The following is a 25842-nucleotide window of genomic DNA, read 5'->3' on the forward strand; positions in this document are numbered from 1 at the left end:
CCGTCCCCTGGGTCTGGGCATCCCCCCTCACCGTCACCTGGGGTGGGAGTCTGGGGATCTCCCCCCCCCACTGTTCCCTTGGGCTGGGCATCCACCCCACAGTCCCCTGGGTCTGGGCATCCCCCCTCACCGTCACCTGGGCTGGGAGTCTGGGGATCTCCCCCCCACACACACTGTTCCCTTGGGCTAGGCATCCCCCCCACAGTCCCCTGGGATGGTGATGTGGGGATCTCTTTCCCCCCCCCAACTCCGTCCCCTGAGGTGGAGTTCCCACCGTCCCCTGGGTTTGGGTATCCCCCCACTGTCCTCTGGGGTGGGGGGCTGGGAATCCCCCCCCGACCCCGAGGGGGGTGGGCTGAGCAGCTCCTTTTTCCCTACTGTTGTCTCGGGCAATGGGGGCTGTGTCTGTGTGAGCCAGGGGAAAAGCAAATCCTGAGCATTACTCTATTTTAGCCTGAGTCTGACCTAGTTGTCACACTGGGTTTGACGGGTGCAGAACTGCTGCAGCTTTTGAGCTAAGCTTTGTGAGGTGAGCAGGAGCCTGCTCTGAGTTCTGTCCCTGGCCCCGAGCTGGCTTTCCCGCGTCACTGTCATGGGCGCTGGTATCTCTGGGGCAGAATGCATCCCCCAACCTTGCCATGGTTGTGTAAGAGCCCCAGCCATCTGTAGGGAACAGGCCTGCGCTGGCCATCGGAAAGGTGCATTAGCTGATCAGGTATTAGTCCTCCTGTCTAGGATTTAGAGCCCTTTGCCTCAGGAAGCTGCTCCCTGTCTCTCTTTTCTCTAAGAGATAGCTGAGGATGTCAATTTCTGATTCTCATTTCACTGCAGAGGAAGAACATGACCTTTGCACAGCAGTGGTTTTCAACCTAAAGACAAAGGAATATAGGAACTGCCATATTGGCTCACATTCAAGATCCATCTAGTTCGAAGTCTTGTCTCTGACAATAGCCAGATTTGTAGAAAGGAGTAAGAACCGTGCAGCAGGCAGCCATGAACCTTGAGGCTTAACGTCCCTTTCAGAATGATACAAAACTACTTAAGACAGCTAAGTCCCAAGCAGACTCTGAAGAGCTACAAAAAGATCTCTCAAAACTGGGTGACTGGGCAACAAAATGGCAGATGAAATTCAATGTTGATAAATGCAAAGTAATGCACATTGGAAAACACGATCCCAGGTCAACATATCAAATGATGGGGTCTAAATTAGTAGTTACCACTCAAGAAAGATCTTGGAGTCATTGTGAATAGTTTTCTGAAAACATCCACTCAATGTGCAGCGGCTGTCAAAAAAAGCTAACAATGTTGGGAATCAGTAAGAAAGGGGTAGATAATAAGACAGAAAATATCATATTGCCTCTGTATAAATCCATGGCATGCCCATATGTTGAATACTGCGTGCAGATGTGGTTGCCCCATCTCAAAAAAAGATATATTGGAATTGAAAAAGTTTCAGAAAAGGGCAACAAAAATGATTAGGACTTTGGAATGGCTGCCATATGAGGAGAGATTAATAAGACTGGGACTTTTTAGCTTGGAATATAAGGGGGATATAATAGAGGTCTATAAAATCATGATGGGTGTGGAGAAACTAAATAAGGAAGTGTTATTTACTCCTTCTCACAACACAAGAACTAGGGGTCACCAAATGAAATTACCAGGCAGCAGATTTAAAACAAATAAAAGGAAATATTTTTTCACATGACACACATTCAACCTGTGGAACTCTTTGCCAGAAGATGTTGTGAAGGCCAAGACTGTAACAGGGTTAAAAAAAGAACTAGATAAGTTAATGGAGGATAGGTTCGTCAGTGACTATTAGCCAGGATGGGCAGGCATGGTGTCCCTAGCATCTGTTTGCTAGAAGCTGGGAATGGGTGACAGGGGATGGATCACTTGATGATCACCTGTTCCGTTTATTCCCTCTGGGGCACCTGGCATTGGCTACTGTCAGAAGACAGGATACTGGGCTAGATGGGTCTTTGCTCTGACCCAGTATGGCCTTTCTTATGTTCTTAATGTTTGTTTTCATTAATTATGACGACACTGGGTATTCTTGATATCCATATAAATACCCAGTCCCATTTTGGATATTGTAAATATGGGCTCTTGCAGGTTGTCAGAGATATTTATTTATTTCCAGTCTCTTTCAAAGTGCTCATTGCACATCCATGGTGTCCTAAAACACGTTCTCCAGCAAAGTTATCCAATTCTGATGTGACCTACTGAGTAAAGCAATGGATGGGGATTCAGGAGACCTGGGTTCTAATTCTGGCTGTCACTGGCCTGCTGAGGGATCTTGAGTAAATCATGTAATCTATCAGGTGCCTCAGTTTCCCCATCTATAAAGCGAGGGTAAGGATGTTTATGTCCTTCGGGCTTTGAGGTCTGCTGATGCAAAGTGTTGTATAAAAGCTAGGTATTATTAATAAACTTTTATTACGTCTCTTCTCAGTTGCATGTTTGTGGGTCAGATGGTAGAAATCAGTTGATGCTACCCAATATGCAGAGAGCTCAGGGAACAATTTAATATGGCCCCAAAAGAGCTGTGAAGACCAGTGACTTCCTCTGTGCAAGGGGCCGTCTCAATAGAAGCAGTGCATGGCAACTCTTTTCATTGATGATAATACATTGTTTGGTTTGGTAGTTTTTAGTGAAGATGCAAGAATGAGACTGGTTATACTGCAGTGCAGCAGTTCATCTTTTTCATTTCTTGTCAATGAATGTAGAATATTAGACACTTTTGTTTTCTTTGTGTGAATTTCTAGAAGCAGATTTGACATTGAGCTCCAAAATATCACAAAATTCCTTTCTTGCTCATTCAGACTCAATTTCTGTCTTCATTTACAGTGATCCCCTTCTCGCCCCCCCCAAAAAAGTAGTGTTGTGGTTGCCATCTGTCAGTCCTTAATGGTTGCAGCTAGTGCCACCATATCGTTTGTGTTCTGTTCACCTATGTTAATTTTAATCACCCTTTCCCTATTTTTCAGTAGGTTAAGTGGAAAGTGTTTTTTTCCCAGACTTCCTTTGATTTTCCTGTTCCTTAGGAGGCAGCAGTATGTGGGAAAACTCAAGTTTTCTTCCTTGGAAGCTTCACAGAGCTCCAAGAAGCTTATTGTGGCTACTGAGAAGAATGTGATGGCTGCTTTGAATTCCAGGAATGGAGAAATCTGTGAGTGAACTGTTGTTTTATGACTCGGGATCTGCCATTTGTGTGGGAACTAATGCACACGGGACCAAAATTAAACCCTGGCATACATTAAAAGTTACTCCTACTTACACCAAAGCTAACTTTTGGCCCATAGTCCATTTTAAGGGTTGCGGGGTGGTTAACTGGACATGACTTTATTTTCCCTGGAGACAAGGAATTTTTAAAAATTCCTTATCAATTTTATTTAATTTTGTTCAGGCTTAGTGGCTTCATTTCCTTCTTTCAAGTATAAACTTGTTAGGTGCTGGCATGACTAGTCTGTTCTTGACCAATACAGTGAGACCAAAAACTGACTGGGGCATGAAGACTGAATTCTTCTCTCATCCCTAGAGGTGGTCCTATTGGATAAGAGTTGAGGCACATTGGAAGGGCCGTTTTGGGGAAGCTTGCATTGGCACTATCTGTACTGTACTTGGCCTGTGGTTAGACAGAGGATGTCAGTCTGTGGCACTTCCAGTTGATACCTTTCTTCAGCATGAAATGCCTCAGGGGAAAAAATCATTCCCACTTTACTCCTTGTTCGTTTCAGTGTGGCGTCATGTGGACAAGGGGACTCCTGAAGGAGCAGTAGATGCCATGCTGATTCATGGACAGGGTAAGCAAAGCATTTAGCCTTTCCTGTGTGATGAGTGTTCGTTCCCATTACAGACATCCAGCCAGGTTTGGACAGAGGGCTAAATTTGCTAGAGCTAGTAGTCATGGTGAGCTTGTAGTGGATACAGGTGCAGTGTTAAAGATTGTGTCATTTACTCCTTGGCCTGCCCTCTTCCAGACGCATGAGGATAGTTTCCTGCTTATTTGCTCTGTTTAATTTGACACTTGGTGCTATCAGGATCGTGGCTACACAAAGATTTTTTTGTGACTGTGCATGACATTAGGAATTCTGGACTCCTAGTGCTAAGAGTACAAGTGAACCATAAAACGTGAAATCCTCTGCACATTATACAAATAAACTGACCTTCCTGACTCTGAAGCAGACCCGGTGTCTTCTGGGCAGTGGTTTATATGTAATGTTCTATCCATAAATGGAAGAGCAAGTAACCTGGAGGATGAGCAGGGAATTGAATAAAGAAACCAATATAAAAATATTTGATCTGTTATTCTCTCCTCCTGGCCAGATGCCATCACTCTATCTAATGGTGGGCACATTTTGCGTTCCTGGGAAACAAACATTGGAGGGCTGAACTGGGAGACGTCACTGGACACTGGCAGGTGGGAAATCTTCAGCGGCCTGTCTCTCTATACCCTTTGGAGAGGGGAATTTGCCTTCCTTGTGTGTAGTTGTGTTTTAGGGACAATGTCAATTACAGTAACTCCTCGCTTAACATTGTAGTTACGTTCCTGAAAAATTCTACTTTAAGTGAAATGATGTTAAGCGAATCCAATTTCCCCATAAGAATTCTTGTAAATAGGGGGGTTAGGTTCCAGGGAAATGTTTTTCACCAGAAAAGACTATATTTTGTATATACACACACATACACAGTATAAGTTTTAAACAAACAATTTAATACTGTACACAGCTATGATGATTGTGAAGCTTGAGGTAGTGAAGTAAGAGGGTGGGATATTTCCTAGGAGCAGAATGGTAAATGATGAACTAGCACTTGGCTTAGCCCTCAAGGGTTAACACATTGTTAATGTAGCCTCACACTCTACAAGGCAGCATGAATGGAGGAATGGCAGAGAGACAGACACACGCTGATTGCCCCTTTAAGTAGGCTGACCCCAGTCTAAGAAATTGCCTTTTTAAGTAGATCTGCAAGTTGAGACAGCAGCTGCTGCCAGCAAGCTCCCTCCATCCTGAGCCCTGTCCGTGTTTCTGTGGAAATGGGTAAAGTAGGGGGATGGAGGGGGACACCCTGACATTAGCCCCTTGCACAGCAAGCAGGAGGCTCCTGGGAGCAGCTCCGAGGCAGAGGGCAGGAGCAGCATATGACAGTGGGGGGAGGGGAGTTGAACTGCCCAGCAATTGGTAGCCTGCTGGGCGGCTGCCGCACTGGGAACTTAGGGGCGTGGGGAGCTGATGGGGGGGATGCCATTCCACCCTGGTTCCAAGCCCCCCACTAGCTCCAACGCTGTTCTTTCTGCAAGCAGTGGACAAAGCAGGTGGCTGCCAAAAAACATTATAAGGGAATATTGCGCAACTTTAAAATGAGCACGTTCTCTAATTGATCAGCAATGTAACAATGAAACTATTAACCGGGGCAACTTTAAGTGAGGAGTTACTGTAGCTGTGAGGGTCATAAAGTAACCCTTTTGGGAACATCATAGAGGTGCTGAATTTTGCAGTCATTTATCGCACACAGGACTAATGCTATATCCTATAACCATGCAAAATTCTCGCTTGAAGTGAATAGTGGGTTACATTTTGTATCCGGGCTGATAAATGTTCATGACTATTTTGCAATGTTGAAGTGTGTGGGGAGGGGGGGTGTTGTACATAGCCTACATTTATTGGAGGTGGAAGATTGAAATCCGTTACTTATGCATAAGCTTCCCCTGTCTGTGTGCACCATTCTGGACCCGGAGATGCCACTTTGGCTTGATGGGATGGTTGGTCTTCAGTCCCATCCTTGCCCTCTCCGCAGAGATCAGCAGTTAGAGCTCCAGTCAGTGCCAACCGTTGTAGTGGTTTGGTCACACAATATTAACTCTGTCTAGGTAAGAGCAGCTATTTTTAGGAAAAATGTGTGTGTTGTGCCAGCTACCAGGGTGGAGAAGAGCAGGGCTGTTTGTCTATAATTCTAGTGTTGCTATGACTCCTCAAGCTGGGTAAAGTCTCTGTAAGCATTATCGTCTCACCCTCTGTCTCTGACCTGTGCTTAGTTTCCAGATGGCTAGTTTGGTGGGGTTCCAGGACACCGTGAAATATTTGGCTGTCCTGAAGAAGGCTGCCCTTTCTCTTCATTACCTCTCCAATGGCCACCAGAAATGGGTGGAGCATTTACCAGAAAGGTACAAATCCAAACCAAGGATAGATCACTGACTCTCAAACGTGTCTTAAGGGGAAGAGGACCCTTTTGCTTTTGAAAATGTTGTGCATAGTATCTCATTCGGGGGGTTGCATCCATTTCCTGCACATATGAGAATGTAGACTCCTTGGGAGGGGGACCTTGCACTTCACGGTATGAAGAGAAAATATGAGCGGTAATTGGAGGGAGGCAGGGAAGAGGGTCTTCCTGTGCATAAAGACAGGAGCACATCCATTTCTATATACTGATTTTAGTGCAGGCAAATTACAGACCAACTGACAGCACTGTGATTTATACACTGTATGGTACTAACATGGACTTGTGGTAAAGTGATCACATGGTATCTTAGGGCTTGTCTACACTTCAAAGATTAAGATAGAGTGTGAATTTAAAAAGTAGTATCTATTCCTGAGTGAGTCCGTGTGTAGACAAACCTTTAGGTTTGTGGAACAAAATAGGTCAGGAGATGACATCTCGTACAGAGAAAAAGCAATCTACGAATAAACGAAGTATGTTAACCTGAACAAACCAGTTTGTGCTATTAGTAGCAGCTTCCAATCAGAAAACAGGGGCCCACCCAGGTGTGGGAGTCCTCTTGTAATATACAAGAATGTTCTAATGTGATTGACTTCTGAAGGAAGATTAAAACTGCTAAATAGTTACAACTAGGCTAAACAGTGATCGCTAAGTGAGACCTGACCATGTTCCAGTGACTGAGGGCAGTGGGAGAGGGAGGATGAAACTAGGTTACCTGAAAGGAGGAGGTGGAGTTGATAGAGGAAAAACTTTCTAATGGTGAATCTGTGAAATAGCTTCCCAAGAGAAGTGGAGGAAGTCCTGTTGCCTGAGACACCTACTATCCTGTACTGGGCTGAGAAGGCTAAAGGGAAGATGGACAAAATGACCCAATAAGTCGTCTTCATCAATACTGTTTCTGGGTTTTCAGAGTGTTTAACTGCAGGAGGCGATGGCTGAAGAGGAGGAGTCCCTAAAACATTTATTTGTGTTGATAGGCAAAAATTCTCCTGTTGGCTGATGCACCCGGTCTTTCCTTGGGAGACCTGTGATGACAGCGAATAGGCTCCTAGAGCAGGGGGCTTTACAGGTAGCTCTGGGAACTATTGGAGAAGGTGATTCATTGCTGCTTCTCCTCTTGCAGTGAGAGTACCCAGTACCAGCTGGTGTATTCGTATGGAACCGGGGTAGTACGTGCACTTGGAGTTGCTCCTCAAAGCCATTTGAACATTGTAACCTTCAGCGTAGAAGATGGCGAAATTACAAAACAGGTAGAACTGATACGTTGATGCATGGTGTCAGCTCATCACCAGGTTGGCTCTAGTGTGGATCCAATTTAACAAAAGCTCCCATCTGGGTAAATTTAATGTGATGTCTAGGGAAGTTAATTGCATTGCTGGCACATAGGTCAAAATGTCATCTTGTCTCCATGGGATGTCTCATGGTCCTGGAAGGAGACTTCACAACTGCATCTCCCAGACACAGGGCTTGCAGAACATAGTAAAATTGAGATCAACGTGGGTAATCTCAGGATAGATGGCAGTTTACCCAGGGTTACAAAATCCTGGCTTTATGGGTATCCCATGGGGAAGAGCCACTGTTCATTGATAAATGGGATTCTCCCGCTTTTCACACAGGCCTTTGTTAGTGTGACTAAGTTTAGAAGTGAAATGTAACATTAAGCCTTTGATATCACACACTGGCTGATACAGGCCCCTTGCAACGGGCCCAATCAAGGCTCTTTCTGGAATTTCTTTGTGGAGTTTTCCAACTGCCTCTCTCCCTTTATTGCCCTGCAGCTAAGAGTGGCAGCGCCCTGGATGAAGAGCCTAAGTGGTGCCTGTTGTGTGGTGGGTGAGGCAGTGCTGGTGTGTGCAGACTCTGACACACAGTCGCTCTATGCTTTATCCCTGGAGACTGAGCAAGAAATGAAGCAGATCCCACTGCAGGTGAGCGATTCTGAAATAGTCTTTCATGTAACTAGACATCAGACTAATTTGGAGGAGGGAAGGGGAGATCACATCGCTTCCATGTAATGGTTGCTTATGGAGTGATAATTTCAGCTCTTTAAATCTTGTTTTTTGTCGTATCATGGGAAGTAGTCCATCCTGCATCCCAGACCTCCGCACAATGGCTTCATGTTCAATCAGATATGGACTAACCTTGCATAACGGTTATATTGTTAGTGAGGAAAGGGATGTGTTTGATCAAATTGCGTAGTAAGTTTCCATCTTGCCATGTTTGCTTGTTCTTCTTCTCAGGCCCTCGACCTAGAATTTGCTGACAGTTTCCAGCCCAGGATTTTACCCACTCAGCCCAATCCTGCTAGTGCTTCACGGGCTCAGTTCTTCCTGCAGCTGGCTCCAAGTCACTTCACACTGCTGCAGTACAGAAACGGACTGCTAAGCCTCGTCCGGGACTTCCAGCAGGTAAACAGAATGAACACAACTGCAGATCTCTGAATAGAAGAGATGAACTACAGCAGAAATTCAGTGAATTGACTGTTTGGCTGGCTCCATCCACCAGTAAAACCAGAACCTTCACAAAACATGCACTAAGCATTATGAGCTAGCTGCTGAAGCTCAAGTTTCAATCATACTTTCTAGAGAATTGGTTGAACCTATGTATGGTAGCAGTTAAACTATTTAACATCAGTTCAGGAGGATCCAGTTTCTGACATTTCTCACCAAGGTGTGAGTTTACTAATGCAGGGTCTGTGCTGAGTCAAGTGGTGGTTTGCTGCTAGAAAGCACCTAAATGACCAATGGTTCTCGTACATTTAATACTGCTGGTGGTAGTTCTAGTGGACCAGAAGTACATGAAATGACCATTTCAGATTCAGTGCAGTATTGTCTACAAGAGACTGGCCAACTGGGGATGGGATCAGTGATCTAATAGGTTTCTAGAAATTAGCGATGGAAAAGACTACCATTTTCCCCATTAGGTTCTTGTCTTTCTTTCTTTGATGGTAGCTTTCCATCTCTTAGGCTCCTGACCTTCATCTTTCAGATGTAACCGTATTACTGTTATGAGTGGGAAACCTGTTAGTCCTCAACTCCAAAGACTCAGGCAGAGCATGCTAGTGTGAAAATCGCCTCAGTCGCAGTGTCTGGAATTTTGCCAGGCTTCTGACTGGTCAATGATAAAATGCTAAAGGTTACTGGACCCCAGTGTGAACCGTCTCTTCAGTGGTTGTACCAGAGGTTGCTTCTCTTCCTTGTAGCGAAACTTACCAGAGTCCTTCAGTCTGTCAGAATTGCTTGTTATGCTGAAAATGAACTGACCTGTTGGAATTTGGCTGACATTGTTCTAAACTAAATGAGAATTAACTCCTTTGCACAAACATGTTCTTATTTCCCCCACCCTCTTTTTCAGGCAGCTTTGGTGAACTTTGCATCAACTGGGGAGAAGACTGTGGCTTCTGTCCTGACCTGCAGGAATGAAGTGGTTAGTCAGTTGCACAATGGAAATTTCAGATTTGCTTCTAGTTCTAAAAACATATGGGTTTTTTTAGTTAGTTAGTTTGTATTGCTTTTTTACTGTTATAAAGGTTTTGAGGGGCCACCACAGAGCAGTGTTCTACCACTGTCGGACTGAATGTACTACCTGGACTTAAACACCTTAGGGCACAAGATTCAGTCTCCATGGAATTCAATGGTAAAACGTCTGTTGACTTCAATGGGGCCAAGATTTCGTCTGTTGTGACTATCCGTATGCAAGCATCTGTAGAGCTGCTGGGTATCAAGCAAACTCAGGATGGACCATGGTGCAATGAATATACAGAGCGAGATGACTCTTAAGGATTGTCTACACAATGCGACAAAACACATTAGAGGTAGAGTGCTCCACCATGCTACACTCTAACTACCCTGTGCAGTCCTTGCTGGCATGACCTAAAAGGTACCTAGGTTTGTGTTAACATAGTCACTACTACATTAACGCAAACTAAATGCTTTTTAGTTTGCACCAGCAGGGTCTACATGGGCAGTTGGAACACAACACATTAGAGTGCTCTGCAGATCACATCCCTCTAATGCGCTTTAGCACCCTGTGTAGACAAGCCATTAGCGAAATAAATACCTTAGTTTTGGGAAGGAAAGTCTGCTGACTAGCTGATACGGTGATGGGTGACTAGACACTATCATTTTAAAAATCAAAATCCTACCGTTTGCACTGTTTTAATAATTAAATGCCCTCACCTATTTCTCACTAAGACCAGAGATCATTAAAAATGGAAGAATTAAAACAAAATCCATTTTCTTTTTGGAACCAATGCTATTTATTCTTCATTTTTCAAGCTGAGAGGAATGAAAGATCCTAGTCAGTTTCAACTCTGTTTAGTCAATTTTCCATTCACTTTCATTTTCAGGTTCTCCTGTATTTAGCACTAGGGGATGAGATAAAAGTGGGGGAAAAGCACTCCACAGACTCTGCTGACAGCCTTAGGGTAGCTGGATATTCCTGCCAAAAGCATGAATTAATATTGATTATTGGCTTCAGAGCTAATACCCTGCTGTAATGAATATAGTCATTTCAGCCTCTCTGAGCTAGTGGAGCAGGCTGCTTTTCTGCGAGACAGGTAAACAGCAGTACTTCAGGTCTCATTTGGAAGGTTATCATCACAACCCAAAGGGCTAGAAACATAAAACAAGAAAATTTCCATTCTGAAGAAACTAATAGTGGCATCAGATTGCTCCATGATACAGTTTCCCTCTATGCATGCACCATCTCTTCCCTCCCTACCCACCATCGCTTTTAGCATGGTGCAAAATCTGTGTTGCAAATGCTACAGGGGAGTTTTAAAAATCCATTGGGATAGAGAGGGGAAAAAAATCATGACATATTTTAATTGGTTAGGTTTTGTATAAGGTATTTTCACACAACCTACATTTTGGGCCATGTTTGATCTGACAGTTTCCATATACAGTAGAACTTCAGAGTTACAAACACTAGAGTTACGAACTGACAGGTCAACCACACCCCTCATTTGGAACCGGAAGTATGCAATCAGGCAGCAGCAGAAACAAACAAACAAAAAAGCAAATACAGTACAGTATTGTGTTAAATGTAAATTACTAAAACAAAGAGAAATTTTTTAAAAATTGACAAGGTAAGGAAACTGTCTGTGCTTGTTTCATTTAAATTAAGATGGTTAATACTATCATTTTTCTTTTTGCATAGTAAAGTTTTTTAAAATTGTATTAAGTCAGTGTTCAGTTGTAAACTTTAGAAAGAACAACCATAACTTTTTGTCCAGAGTTACGTACAACCTCCATTCCCCAGGTGTTTGTAACTCAGAGGTTCTACTGTAACAGTGACCTAAAGTCTTATGAGAGGAGGTACCCAGCTAACCACTTCATTTTTCAATACCACTTATCATTTGCCCAAGTTTGCAGCTGCTGAGCAGGGAGGCAGAACTTGTTCCTGTTAGTCACTTAATGTTCTTATGTTTTCCATGCCTTTGTCATGCTCACCAGTTCTCTTTCTATTCCCATGTTCATTGCAGAAATCTAGAACTTCTGATAAGGCAGACAGCACTTTCGGACGTTCCCATAGACAGGTATGGAAAGGAGCTTGTTGTCAGGAATTGTAGGCAGTCTTTGCAATTAACAGGCTATACCCTTCTCTTGGGTTTGGAAGGCTGAATGGGGGGGTGGGACAGACTATTACTCTGGAGAATCATATTTTTGCATCAGCTCCATCAAACTTTATCCAAAAGCATCTTAAAACTGTTCAGTTTGTGAAACTGTAGGGAACTGGATGAACATGCTGCCCTCTCACAGCATTACAAAGAAACAGATCTTCCATTTAGACACCCATTTCCCCACCTTAAAATGGAAAACTGCTTTTTGAACATCAAAGTTTGTTTCAGAAACAGTGCTTCTGTGTAGTTAGGAGAGAGAGAGCTGCCTGATATTTGAAACAGGGCAGTGGGAGCCAGGACTCCTAATTTCTATTCCCAGATCTACCACTGACTTTCTGTGTGATCTTGTGAAAGCTGTGTAGTCTCTGTGCCTCAGTTTACCCTGCAGTTTAATGTCTGCTATATCATCTACCCCGCAGGAGTGCTGACAATCAAATAATTGTTTGTAAAGTGCTTTGAGGTCTTCAGAAGAAAGGCATCATAGACCTCTGCTGTGTTCTGTCCAAATGGGCTCAGAATTACCGTAGTTACTCCATGGAAGCACGTGCAGATGGAAATGTCACCTAGAATTTGTTTTCTGTCCCAAACTGGTGTGCTGTTTGTGTTCTGTTAAGCAGCTGTTGTGTTGTGCTGTAGAAATGCCTGCATTTCCGTAGTGGGTGAATTGATCCTTGTAAATAGTTTATTGTATACAGCACTTCGGAATCATTTGTGATGAAAAGCGCAGTGTAAGTAGATTGTGTCTTTGTCAGCTTATCTTTTATAATGCTCTAGGAATTCTTAGCCTGCCCCAACAACACCTACAATATTAACCTGTATTTGGTTGAAACTGGGCAAAGACTGCTGGATACCACGATTACCTTCAGCTTAGAGCAGAGCGGTGCCAGGCCCGAGCAGGTAAGTTAGGAACCTCTCTCCTGTCATTGAAAGTGGTCAGAGATTGGTGCATGGAGTTTCTCTTTACATCAGGCTTGGCTGTATCTTGAGGCTTATCAAACTTTTTGCTGCAGCCAAACAGACAAACCCCTGATTTAAGGTTGGGTAGGATACTAGTTTGGGAGTCAAGGAGATTTGTCTTCTACATGCCTCTACCACAAAGTGCTGTTTGACTGTGGCCAAGTCGCTTCATCTTCCTGCATCCGTTTCCCCAGCTGTAAAAGGGCGTTAGTGAAATTTACCCACTTTTGTAAAACGCAAGATCTATAGATGAAAAGTTCTTCACTTATGACAGCCTTCTCTGACTGGCAGGGCTGGTCAGAGCTCTTTGGGTGATCTGAAGGAGTTGCTGGTAGTGAGAAGACCACCACATGTACCCATGATGTTTTTGATTCAGATATGGTGGCATTGTGTATCCCTGGGTTTATAGAGCTTGGCTGTAAGGGCAGGGCAAGGATGGATTTATAATGGAGATATACCTATTTTCTAGAACTGGAAGGGACCCCAAAGGGTCATCGAGTCCAGCCCCCTGCCTTTACTAGCAGGACCAAGTACTGATTATGGCCCAGATCCCTAAGTGGCCCCCTCAAGGATTGAACTCACAACCCTGGGTTTAGCAGGCCAGTGCTGTCAGATGGGCAGAACCTCATGTGGCAGGGGAGGGCTTGACATCATAGAATAATATTGCCAAGCACAAAATAGCTGCTGCATTTGCCAGTGTGGTCTTGGCACTGCTGATGTCTAACTCAGTGCTTTAAAATACCTGAAGTATGAGAGTTGCTGTATGAAACCAGACTCTGGTCTGCCTCGAGGTTTGTGAAGTGTACCCCTGAAGGTAGCATCTTATCTTTTTGTTGCTTTAGAATAGTGGTACTCAACCTATTTACCATTCTGGGCTGCATATGCAGCTCTCTGTGTTATGTGGGCTGCATCCACACAATATATATACTACCTATATGGCCCTGAGGATGTCACATGAGCCGTAGCGTGTGCTGATTGGGCTGCAAGTGGCCTGCGTGTTGAGAACCACTGCTTTAGGAGCTTAAATGTAACAGTGATCTTAAATCCCTTCCTCTTTTCACCTTTGAATTCTGTCTTGTTTGTCTAGAGCAGGAGGTTATAATCCTGATCATCTCTTCTTTCCTCGTCTCCCTTTTCCAGCTCTATATCCAGGTCTTTTTAAAGAAAGATGACTCCGTGGGTTACCGAGCGCTGGTGCAAACAGAAGATCACATGCTCATGTTCCTCCAGCAGCCAGGTAAATTGGAACCAGATTGGCTGGTTACCCCTGTCTATAGTGTATCCTCTCTTGGCACCTTCAATAGTGCACATTCAGGGGCAATTGTGTCCAGCCAAGCAGATTCTCTCCTGAGCTAAATCCCATAGAGAAGCGAGAAGACCAGGAATATCCCTCACCCCCCAACTTGAATTTTCCTTCACTACCAGAGCTGAGAATCTGATCCTGCAATGTGCTTTGTTGAAAGAACAGCCTGTTGGCTTTAGTGAGGCTCTGCAGGGTTTCAGGGTTCTGCCCACGCAGAACTTATTGCAGAACAGGGACCTGTAGCTGTTATTCCTTGATGCCTTTTTGAAAAGAAGGGAAATTCCTCAGACAAAATATGGTGTTAAGCTTTAGGGTGGAGTTAAGAGTCCATTTCTGTTGCTTGAGTCTTTGAGACCTTGCAAGAACATTAGAGATTGAACTTCATGGTTTTTTGTTTTAAACTTTTGATGACTCCAACCCTTTTGCAAGGCCTTCAATGCTCAAGTCATAGGTATGTTCTTTCAACACTGTCTCTTGTTTAATAAAGTGAGGGGGGTTGTTAGTGATTAAACACCAATGTGTTCGTTATTGTAGTAGACAGTAAATGTCTATATCCAAATTGTTTCAGAAATGTGGCATTTTGCAATTTATTAAGCAGCTGTTTACTTTTGTGAAGACCAGATAGAAGATCCTTCAATCCCAAGTGTTAGGGGTATAGCTCTCAATCCATTTAAAGGGACTGGATTTGTAAGATCTTCCTGTCACCTGATTGCTCTCAGGAATGAACACAGCACAGATCAGGAAATGCACTTGCTCTTTGCTTTTAATCAGCCTAGGTTGCCTTTTCCTTGTATCTCTCTAGGAAAAGTTCTATGGAGCAGAGAGGAGTCGTTGGCGGAAGTGGTAAGCTTGGAGATGGTGGATCTACCTCTGACAGGTGCCCAGGCTGAGTTGGAAGGGGAATTTGGAAAGAAAGCAGGTAATAGCCAGGACCTCACTCAGGGTTCCCTCTAATTTTTCTCACCCATGTGTGGAATGAATTTTGTTATGTGCACCAATATGGAGGTGAGGTGTGACACGTCACCTTCATATCAGTGCACATAACAAAATTCATGTGGTGGAGGTGGGGCTGAGAGGTTCGGTGTGTGGGAGGGGGCTCGGGTTGGGGTGCAGGCTCTGGGGTGGGGCTGGAGCTCAGGGGCTCTGGGCTGGTGAAGGGTCTGGGCTCTGGGGTGGGGTCGGGGCTCAGGGCTGGTAAGGGGTGCTGGTCTGGGGTGGGGTCGGGGATGAGGGTTTTGGGGTGTAGGATGGTGCTCCAGGGCTATGGCGGGGAGAGAGGACTCCCCCAGCAGCCCACTCCTTGCAGCAGCACCTAACCAAACAGTGCCTGAGTTGGTGTGAGGATTTGGTCCAATTAGCACCGGCCACAGCCAGGTTCGAGCCGTCCCTTCCCTGGCCATGGCAGGTCTAGGACTGGGGCCGGAGGAGGGGCACTCCTCTCCTGGTTGCAGCAGGTCCCAGCTGGGTGGGTTCCCTGAGTGCCTGCGCGGTGCTAAATAGGCTGTTGCGCAGCCGCACAGCTTACAGGGAACTTAGGCCCCACTACGTATAGAGTTGAACTTCTGCAGGGGTGTAGTTTTATGTTTGTTTGCTTTTTGTTTTTCATGCTTGTATAGTTTCAATATCCCTCTTCCCAAAGCTGTGAGCTCTCATCCCAGATTCCTTGTGCAGACAGTATGACCAAAATGAACTAAAATAAACTTGACTTCCAGGTTTTGGGGTAGTCTCTCTAACTTTTGCATCCTCCTTCTAAAACTAGACCACACATAAAAGCTCTACTAAGAGATTTTCCATATCCCTCTGGGTATAACAGACAGAGAGCGATAGGGAAATTACAGCCGGCTTGCCCACTCTTATCAAAACGCTTCTGTTCGATTATCCTGTATTGTCTTACCCTGAAGACTAAAATATAATTGCCTTTATTGTCTTTCTTGCCATCCGGATCCAGCCATTCAAGGTAACCCAAAGAATCACGTGCAGTTCCTTTCGTCTATTTTGTGACAGCCTTTGCTGGTGGATCTTTGTCCTCCCTGTTTGGTTTCTTTCTCAGAGAAGAGGTAGATTAAGCATAGGACATGGCTCCTAACAGGAAGTCAATTCAGACTTCAGTTGCCAAGATTTTGGTGCTTCTCCGTAAAAATGGCTCCTCTGTTATTCGAGAAGTGAAAGCAGGAGCCATAAGATCAAGTACACCCATTCGTTTTAGTTGGGTGCTTGCTGGAGTGATAGGGAAGAGACTCTGCACACGGTAAGTGTTGCAGCTTGCAGGAAAGCTTGATTTGAGGTGAGCAGAGTGCCTGTTGAAGTGGGATATGTCAGTGTGTATTTAGGGGCTTGGTAGGCGAAGGAGCTTCTATGATGATAATGAGATATAATATGATCCAGGTGTCATGAAAGTTGAGGCAGAATTTTCTTCAATATATACATGTGTGGCAGCACGTGACTTTTACAGGCTGAGGCAGTGGTCTGATTTGCTGTGCTGTGTGTATGTTTCCCCTGCTGTGTACCACTGCTTGTTGTGCTAACCGTTGTCACTGACTTGTTTGCAGACGGCTTGCTGGGGATGTTTCTGAAGCGCCTCTCCTCCCAGCTCATCCTGCTGCAGGCCTGGACTGCACATCTCTGGAAGATGTTCTATGATGCCAGGAAGCCACGGAGCCAGATTAAGAATGAGATCAATATCGACAACTTGGCAAGAGATGAGTTCAACCTACAGAAAATGATGGTGATGGTCACTGCAGCAGGAAAGGTGAGGAGGGCAGGGACTAGAAGCCATTCCTGGAAATGGAGCATACCGTCCTGGCAATGGTGAGGGGGGATTCAGTGCTGAGGCTGTGGTGAGAAAAGTGTCAGGAGACCAGAGTATCTTGTAGTGGAGGAGGGAACCCAAAGCGGAATGCAACATGTAGATGTGTAAGACACGCTGTTACATACATTAGCTTTTCTTTTCGTCTCTTTGCTTCAGCTCTTTGGTATTGAAAGCAGCTCTGGCACCATCCTATGGAAGCAATACCTACAGAATGTGAGGCCTGGCTCCTCCTTTAAACTGATGGTCCAGAGAACAACGGCCCACTTCCCGCACCCTCCACAGTGTACGCTGCTTGTTAAGGACAAGGTGAGTCCCTTACACACACCTCAGATTGGTTTTACCTCCCTGTAGTGAAAAATCCACCATGTTAAAAATTTTCAGATTTGCTTTTTAAACGCTTTAAACGACAATAAAAAAAAAAAAAAATCATTCATCCAGTTGCTTTGTCCACTACATGAAGTAGAAAGTCAGGGCCTGTGTATGCTAGTTAAATAGGAAAGGCTTTCCCTCTGCTGGTCACGCGACAGTATATACTCCACAGAAAATAAAAACACTCTTACTTATTTTGGTGACATTCTGGGCAGGCCATGGTAGGATCTTGTTAGAATTTTATACATCTTATGTGAATGCTATGGGATCAGCAGAGATGAGGTGATTTGAGTGCACAGCGTAATCATCTGTAGGGTAAGGAGCACAGTGAAGGGAGAAAGGAGGTGTAGACAGTTAAATCCAAATACACCTCTACCCCGATATAACGCTGTCCTCTGGAGCCAGAATATCTTACTGCGTTATAGGTGAAACCGCATTATATCAAACTTGCTTTGATTTGCCGGAGTGTGCAGCCCCACCCCCCAGCGCTGCTTTACAGCATTATATCCGAATTAGTGTTCTATCGGGGTAGACGTGTATAAACCAAGCCAGCAGGTAACTTCATATGCTAGAAGATCAACCACCCTTCTCTGATTTTCCCTAACTAGTTTCCCATCCTGTTGTCTGTTTCAGGAAACCAAAATGAGCTCTCTCTATGTCTTTAACCCCATCTTTGGGAAGTGGAGTCAAGTGGCTCCCCCTGTTCTGAAGCGTCCAGTTCTTCAGTCTTTGCTTCTGCCCATCATGGATCAAGATTATGCCAAAGTGCTACTTCTGATTGATGATGAATACAAGGTAATTTTGTTCCTAGGACAAAACAATCCCCATCTGCCGGATAAATATCTCCCTGTCAAGGCAAGAAATAAGAACGTTGTCAAGTCATAGTCCACAAAGGGAACAAAACTGACTTCAAGGGACTTCATCAAGATAAAACACACATTTAAAGCCACTTCCTTCTCTTTGTCACTAATAACCCCATTAGATTAACACAGAAACCTTAAAATCTAACTTGCTCTTTGTTGTTCTTGCGCTTTGTTTATCTCTTCCATTTCATTCCGCTTGTACATGAAACCAAAGTCGTCGCCTGCACTCTTGGTTCTAGACTGTGGAACTCTCCTGGCTCTTGTGCACTAGGCGCCATTTGTTTTGTTTGGCCCTCTAATACTGCAAGCAAGAGCTGCATCCCAAACTGGACTATTTTCATTGCAATTGAAAGAGAGAGTCACAAGAACCTATTTAGTGATGTTCGTATTTGAACCCCCCCATGGTTTTTAGAACAAACACTAAATTTTCAATCCGCACTAAATTGATTCTACCGCTCTTTTTGGCCTCCCGGTGCAGACGTAAAATATAGCAAGTGGCTGGCTTACAGACCAGGAAGCTGTGTTTCAAGCACAGGTCACAGTCCCCTCCCCAGTGCAGATTCCCTATGAACCTCTTTATGTGGATGGTAAATGGCTTACATTTTTGCCTGGCAAGAATATAAGTCACGTATTGAACAGGGAAGGGTAGTGTTTGCTTCCCTATTACCCAAGGTGCCTCTGCTCTTGTTTTGCCAAATTCATCCTTAATTCAAGCCATTTAAATCAGTGGAATTTACATCTATAGTAAATTGGGCCCAGTAAGGTTAACTGGACTAGCGTACTTATATATGTGAGACTAAAAATTGATCACTAATGTCTTTGTTTAAACTCTTTATCTTCCCAGGTTACAGCTTTCCCAGCAACTAAAAACATCCTCCGCCAGTTAGAGGAAATCGCCCACTCCATCTTTTTTTATATAGTGGATGCTGAACAGGGCAAACTCACTGGTTTCCGGCTGCTAAAGGTACAGAAGATGCTCTGTGCTGTGTAAGAAGTGACATGTTCATCCCACAGAATGTATATATGGTGGATCTTTGCTGTCACAGTATGGGATTTTGGTTTGATGTATGAGGAGTACAGCTGGGTATAGACTTCTGCCAGTTCTCAAAAGCTTCCTAAAATCTTTGTAAACTCATAGTTATAAGTAGTCTTTACTGAAGATTCCAGACATGTTTCTATCCTGTGGTTTGGTGAGAATCCGTAAGAGGGAGCAGTTCTCCCATATTTCCCTGTTCAGATGCACTTTGGAGCTGAGACAAGATGAGAGCACAGTAGTCCAAGTAATCCTTCCCACTCAGCTCCCCAAGACTCTGTTGCTTATTCTGAGAACTAGTTCAGCTGCCCTAGACAATGGGCAGAGAAAGCATGTGCTCTTCCTCTAGTAAAAAGTGTTGACACCTGTTCTGCTGATCCTCTGAATCAGTGGTTCTCAACTGGGGGGCTGTGGCGGCCCCCACCGCTGAAACACTGAGCTCTGGGCCCTCTCCATGGGGCTGAAGCCAGGAGTGGCCTGGGGCTGAAGCCCTGGTGCTCCCACCCAGTGCACCACTCTGTTCTAGGGGAATCTCTCTATGTCCTGTAAATGGAGATTGTGTCTTTCAGAAGGTCAGGAAACCTTATTTTGCATCTTGACTCCACTGTAGGATCTGACAACAGAGGAGAGCTGGCAGATGACCATCCCAACTGAAGTGCAGAGAATAGTGATTGTGAAGGGGAAGAGATCAAATGAGCATGTACACTCCCAAGGCCGTGTGATGGGTGATCGCAGTGTCCTCTATAAGGTACTGCAGACCTTGTTAGCTGAGCTTTGGTGGCTGTGAGCTGTATGCTAAGGTTTCCATGGAACTTGGCATGGAAGCATCAGGGAGCTGATACCCACCTCCTGGGCTTGTAGACATTAAGCGTGTTTTAAAAGCAACACTTAAACTGGTTGGAAAATGTTTTTGCCAGCTGTGCTGTCATTTTGAGCTTTATAGAGCAGCTCATATATTAGCAACAAAGATAGCAAGTCTAACCTTGCTATTTATTATCTTCCTGATCCTTTTTTTTAGACCAATGCTGAGGTCAAGAGAAAGGGGGAGAAGGGCTGGGGAAAAATGTTGAGTCTTAATGTCCATCCTGGGATGCATCCACACTTGTCCAGGCCTTTTACCAGAAGGAACTAATCCTGGATTTGCTATGGTCTGTTCTCCCTCTCATGCTTCCCAGTGGTCGTCCTCCTCCATCAAACAATTCTAGACAGGCAGTGGTGTTGTGAGCTTCCAGATGAGAGATTGGTTTGGAAGTGGACTGGAGATTAATGACCCTAGGTAAGCAGAGACCAAGTGATTTACAGAACCATTGAGCGTGGTCTCCAGGAGGATGTCGCTGGCTGCTGCATTCTTCCAGAACTGCATCCCAGCAAGAACAAGTGGAGCATCCCAAGTTGGAGGAGCTGACTGTCTGGGTGGGCGATATTGCAAGGGAAGTATTGCATAGCAATGCACCTGCCTTTGGGGAAGATTTTAAAACAAGTGTCTGACAAAACTTTTGTTCTTTTCTCTTCTAATTGGGGAGCACAGCTTTGTAAATCAAAGCCCATTTCTAGTACTGCTGGTCCTGAGTCCTGACCCAAGATGGCACAATTGGTGCCAAGTTTCTGCATACACATCGGTGTCTCTAAACCAAGGGTAGGCAACCTATGGCACGGGTGCCGAAGGCGGCACGCGAGCTAATTTTAAATGGCACTCACAATGCCTGGGTCCTGGCCACTGGTCCGGGGGGCTCTGCATTTTATTTAATTTTAAATGAAGCTTCTTACACATTTTAAAAACCTTATTTACTTTACATACAACAATAGTTTAGTTATATATTATAGACTTGTAGAAAGAGACCTTCTAAAAACGTTAAAATGTATTACTGGCACTCGAAACCTTAAATCAGAGTGACTGAATGAAGATTCAGCACACCACTTCTGAAAGGTTGCTGACCGCTGCTCTAAACGTTACTGGAAGACGGGAGAAGCTGAATTTTGGCAGAGGAAATTTTCCTCTATAAATGTTTTCAGACAGCCGTTAAAGACCATAGGGGTATCATGACAGCTGCGACTGATTATAAATCTGTCCTGATGGTTTGTGCTGTTAACAGACCTCAGATTGCCTCTGGCACAATGGTTATAAACTAGGGGCTTCCCCACATTTCTTTCCTTCTCCTTGTTATAGTCTTTGAACCCTAACCTGCTGGCAGTGGTAACGGAGAGCACGGATACGCACCATGAACGCACCTTCATTGGAATCTATCTGATTGATGGAGTCACAGGCCGGATCATCCACTCTTCTGTGCAGAAGAAAGCAAAGGGACCTGTCCACATTGTCCATTCAGAGAACTGGGTGGTGGTAAGGAAAAGTTATTGCTTATAATTCTTTAGATTTGAGATCTGGAGGCAACCGCCTACGCTGCCCGGGGAATGCTTCCCGACTCCACGCCAGTGACTGTCCAGCTACCTTCCGTGTGAATTGACTTGTGCTGGAGCATTCTGCTCTGCCCTCCTGAACAGTGTCTTCCTCTCTTGTCTCAGTACCAGTACTGGAATACTAAGGCACGCCGGAATGAGTTCACTGTGCTGGAGCTGTACGAAGGGACGGAGCAGTATAATGCCACAGCCTTCAGTTCCCTTGACCGCCCACTGTTGCCGCAGGTCCTCCAGCAGTCTTATATCTTCCCATCTGCCATCAGTGCCATGGAGGCCACCATCACTGAACGTGGCATCACCAGCCGTCACTTGCTCAGTAAGAACTGGGTTAGGGCAGGGTGGAGGGATTGGGTTACTTGTGTGTCAAATTTTGTATTAAAGAAAAGGTGACTACAGTATCTAGGGCAATCATCAGCCATGACGGTCTCTGGGGCTACATTGGAGAAAAGTATATTTTTAAAGTTAGCCTATGATTTGAAGAAATAGTGCAGCTACAGCCCTTCCCTTGACGTCAATCGTGGTGCATGCTGCTGTCTTCTGTGTGCATTCAGACATTGCTGCTGTCTGCATGGCTGTGCCTTCGCCTGTCACTCATGAACTGCCTTTAGAGCAGGGGTAGGCAACCTATGGCACGGGTGCCGAAGGTGGCACGCAAGCTGATTTTCAGTGGCACTCACGCTGCCCGGGTCCTGGCCACTGGTCTGGGGAGCTCTGCATTTAAATTTAATTTTAAATGAAGCTTCTTAAACATTTTAAAAACCTTATTTACTTTATATAACTAAACTATTGCTGTATGTATTATAGATTTATAGAAAGAGACCTTCTAAAAACATTAAAATGTATTACTGGCATGTGAAACCTTAAATTAGAGTGAATAAATGAAGACTCGGCACACCACTTCTGAAAGGCTGCTGACCCCTGCTTTAGAGCAACAACAGTATTCAGCCTAGCCCTCTGCTTGCTTCCACACTCCCTCCCTCATCACTGATTAGTGGACTCGGCAAGCTCTCTCTGGCATGCCTCAGCAAGACTACTGGATTAGCCATCAGCGAGTGCAGTCAGAAATGGTCACTTCTAAGAGATGATTTTTTATTTTTTTTTATTTTTTAATGTGCAGTTGGGCTTCCCTCTGGGGCAATTCTCTCCCTTCCAAAGGCTCTGCTGGATCCTCGACGCCCAGAGATCCCTACAGAACAAAGCAGGTAAGCAAAATGCCGCAGCAGTAATCCCCGTTCCCAGGCACCTGCCAAAAGGGGGAAGGCTGAGTGTTTTAATGCTTTTAGTCTGGAGTAGATTAATTTATCAGTTCTGTCTGGCCAGATTCCAAGTAATTCTTACTCTGAATTTAGAGAGGCTGTTGTCTGTAGCCATTGGACTGCTTTACTGCCAGTCCAGGTGTGAATTCATTAGTCGGTAACACGGTAGTCCAGAGGGCTATCAAAAAGCACTTGTTAGCATCATACTAGTGCTAGTATTCTACATAATTATCTATGGTTTTTAGAGTGATACTTTAACTGATTTATTCCTATGGCCTTGAACCTGGTTGGTTGGTGTCTCAGACTTTAGAAGGAGGTGGACGCTACTCTAATTACAGCATGTTCTGGGCTACCAGTTTGTCTCCCTCTTCCTAATAGCCTTTACCAAGCACCATGTGTGAATGACTAAATTATCTGTATAAAGATTCTAATGTTGTATCACCAGACTTGAGTTCCAGATAACAGGCTGCTTAGGGGTTTACCCACTGTGCTGTGTTTGGTAGGGTTTTAATATCTCTCTCTCAAATGTCTTTTAGGGAAGAAAATTTGATTCCATATTCCCCAGATGTCCAGATCCATGCTGAGAGGTTCATCAACTACAATCAAACCATATCCCGAATGAGAGGGATTTACACTGCCCCCTCTGGCTTAGAGTCCACGTGCCTGGTGAGTCTAGGTTAGGGTTTCTTGTTGTAAAGCATGATGCGGGATACAACAGTGTGCCATCACCCCCCCTTTCAGGGAAGGTATGTAACTTCAAGCCTTGTTATAAGTCATTGCTTAATGGTGTCCTGAACTGTGTTTTGCTTGATCAGAACTATAGGAATGGGCCTCTTATTAGGACTAAGATTTTGTCATGGATGTTTTTAGTAAGAGTCAGGGACAGGTCACAGGCAATAAAGATTAGTTCATGGAAGCTTGTGACCTGTCTCTAACTTTTACTAAAAATATCCATGATAAAATGGGAAGGGATTGGGCAGCTGCGGGGTGGCTGGGAGCTCTGGGGGCTCCCACCACCCATGGGGGCTCAGAGCTCTAGGGTCCACCTGCCCCTCCTGGCACCTGTGGAGCTGCGGGGGACTCCCGCTTCCCCACTGCAGCACCTGGGGATTTGTGGAGGCACACTGCTGCTGTGGGAGGTGACAGGACCCTGCAGCTCCCAGCTGGTGGGGCTGAAGTCACAGAGGTCTCTGGAAGTCACGGAAAGTGTAGCCTTATCTTTTATTAATGTATTTGGATTTCTGCTTTAAGCTGCTGTAACAACTGGTGGTCTCACTTCTTTAGGTTGTTGCGTACGGCCTGGACATCTTCCAAACCAGAGTCTATCCATCCAAGCAGTTTGATGTTCTGAAAGATGACTATGACTATGTGCTGATAAGTAGTGTTCTTTTTGGACTGGTTTTTGCCACTATGATTACAAAGAGACTTGCTCAGGTGAAGCTGCTGAACCGTGCATGGCGGTAAGCACATGGGTGAAGGGAACACTGAGGGCACTGGTGAGGTTGGAGAACAGGCTGGCTGGGATTCTGAGTACCTGATCATCTGCTCGTGTGCACACCACAACTGGGTTTAATTATATGTTCTAAATTGTACTGTTGTGATGGAGGCAAGTCTTTATATCACATTTCTGCTGGAAACATTGAAGGGAGGAGCTGCCAGTGGAAGAAAAAAATGCTTCACCTGGGAAGAATTCTGTCCAATGGCAGGAAATTAATGAGACTACAAAGGAACAGCCATCTGTCCAGGACTTCACTGAATTAGTGTGAAAAAATCTTCTACAGTTGTTTTTTTTTCCTTCAAAGTGCTAAGATCATATCACTTTCCATGAAAAACCTTCCCCACCTTTAGCTAAGATTGATATCAAAATACTAAGGATGTATTTCTCCCCCACTTCTGGGGTGCACTTTGAGACCAGTTGATGGCTTACCTCTTCCCTACCCCAACCATTACTGAAATCTTGGAGGAGAATCCTAGATTCACCACAGCTCTGATTGGAAAGCTAGGTTTTGTAAATGCGAGCTACTGGACATGGGGGGCATGGGAAGAGGGGATGTTCATAAGTTAGCCAAGAGAATATTAACAAAATAATGCATCCAAATTCAGGACTGATTGATCAAACCTTTTAAGTAAATTATAACAATGGGGAAGGAGTTCAGGGAAAGATGATGCTTACTAAGGTCTCCATGTCCTTTATTTATTGTGACTGCACTGTATGTTCCTTTTCTGCTTTTTAATCTTTCAAATGGTTGCACAACACAGACCTCATCGATTGGATATTTCTGGGAAAGTTTTTCTCTGGTAAAAAAGTAAATATTCCAAAGGATTTAGCAAACCTGAGAGATGCTGTGAAGTTGCATCTAAAAACATCCCACCTTTTATGCTATTTTGCCAAACAGCTAAGCGATAACTTAAATCACAATATTTTTAAACCTAGTTTCAAGAGTAAAGAAGCCTGCAATTTGTTTTCCCTCCATGTATCAAGGATGTTCATGCTTGGTATGTAGTAATATTCAGTATCTAATTTTAAATTGGAATACGTTTTTACAATTATTTGTAACTCGGGACATTAAGTGCTAACATTGGTTCTGAACCTCCTGTGTACTGAAATGGTTGCAATTTGGCACATGAAGCAAAGGGCTTTGTTGCCTTGGAGGAAGCCTTATTGATTTATGTTTGGCCGAGATGTGATCGGATAACCAGATGCTATAACAAACTAGATCTTGGCTTTTAACTGTGAAACTGGTCCATGGTTGTTTTGTGTGGAAGAGTGCAGGCAGAAAGGATGAGGAATATGAGGTCATTTCTGCGGAAAGCAGGTTATCTAAATAAAAGTAATTTGATCAGTATCTATACGCATGTTTGAATTTTCTGTTAGATCTTTTTGATTGGTATCTGTAGTTTACTTGTAAGTTAAGCATTTCTCCTTTTCTCCATTCAAAAAATGCAAGGACACTTGTTAAATCACTTAGTGTAAACAAGAGGTAGTGGTGAT

General features: G+C 44.4%; 1 protein-coding gene across 1 annotated transcript; it reads left to right on the top strand.

The window, feature by feature from the left end:
- Window positions 1-2910: 2910 nt before the first annotated feature.
- Window positions 2911-25696, top strand: EMC1 (ER membrane protein complex subunit 1). The gene is made up of 23 exons (XM_075060403.1): window positions 2911-2936; window positions 3048-3172; window positions 3741-3806; window positions 4330-4423; window positions 6038-6166; window positions 7343-7469; window positions 7998-8147; window positions 8460-8627; window positions 9574-9645; window positions 11705-11758; window positions 12617-12739; window positions 13940-14036; window positions 14905-15021; window positions 16652-16851; window positions 17068-17217; window positions 17914-18075; window positions 18988-19107; window positions 19787-19924; window positions 21344-21517; window positions 21700-21910; window positions 22712-22796; window positions 23387-23516; window positions 24135-25696. Exons 1-23 carry the CDS (start codon window positions 2911-2913, stop codon window positions 24312-24314), a joined length of 2898 nt encoding a protein of 965 aa, XP_074916504.1. The 3' UTR covers window positions 24315-25696.
- The last annotated feature ends 146 nt before the right edge of the window (window positions 25697-25842 follow it).

Source organism: Chelonoidis abingdonii, chromosome 23 (assembly GCF_003597395.2).
Source record: "Chelonoidis abingdonii isolate Lonesome George chromosome 23, CheloAbing_2.0, whole genome shotgun sequence".
Classification (NCBI taxonomy): Eukaryota; Metazoa; Chordata; order Testudines; family Testudinidae; genus Chelonoidis; species Chelonoidis abingdonii.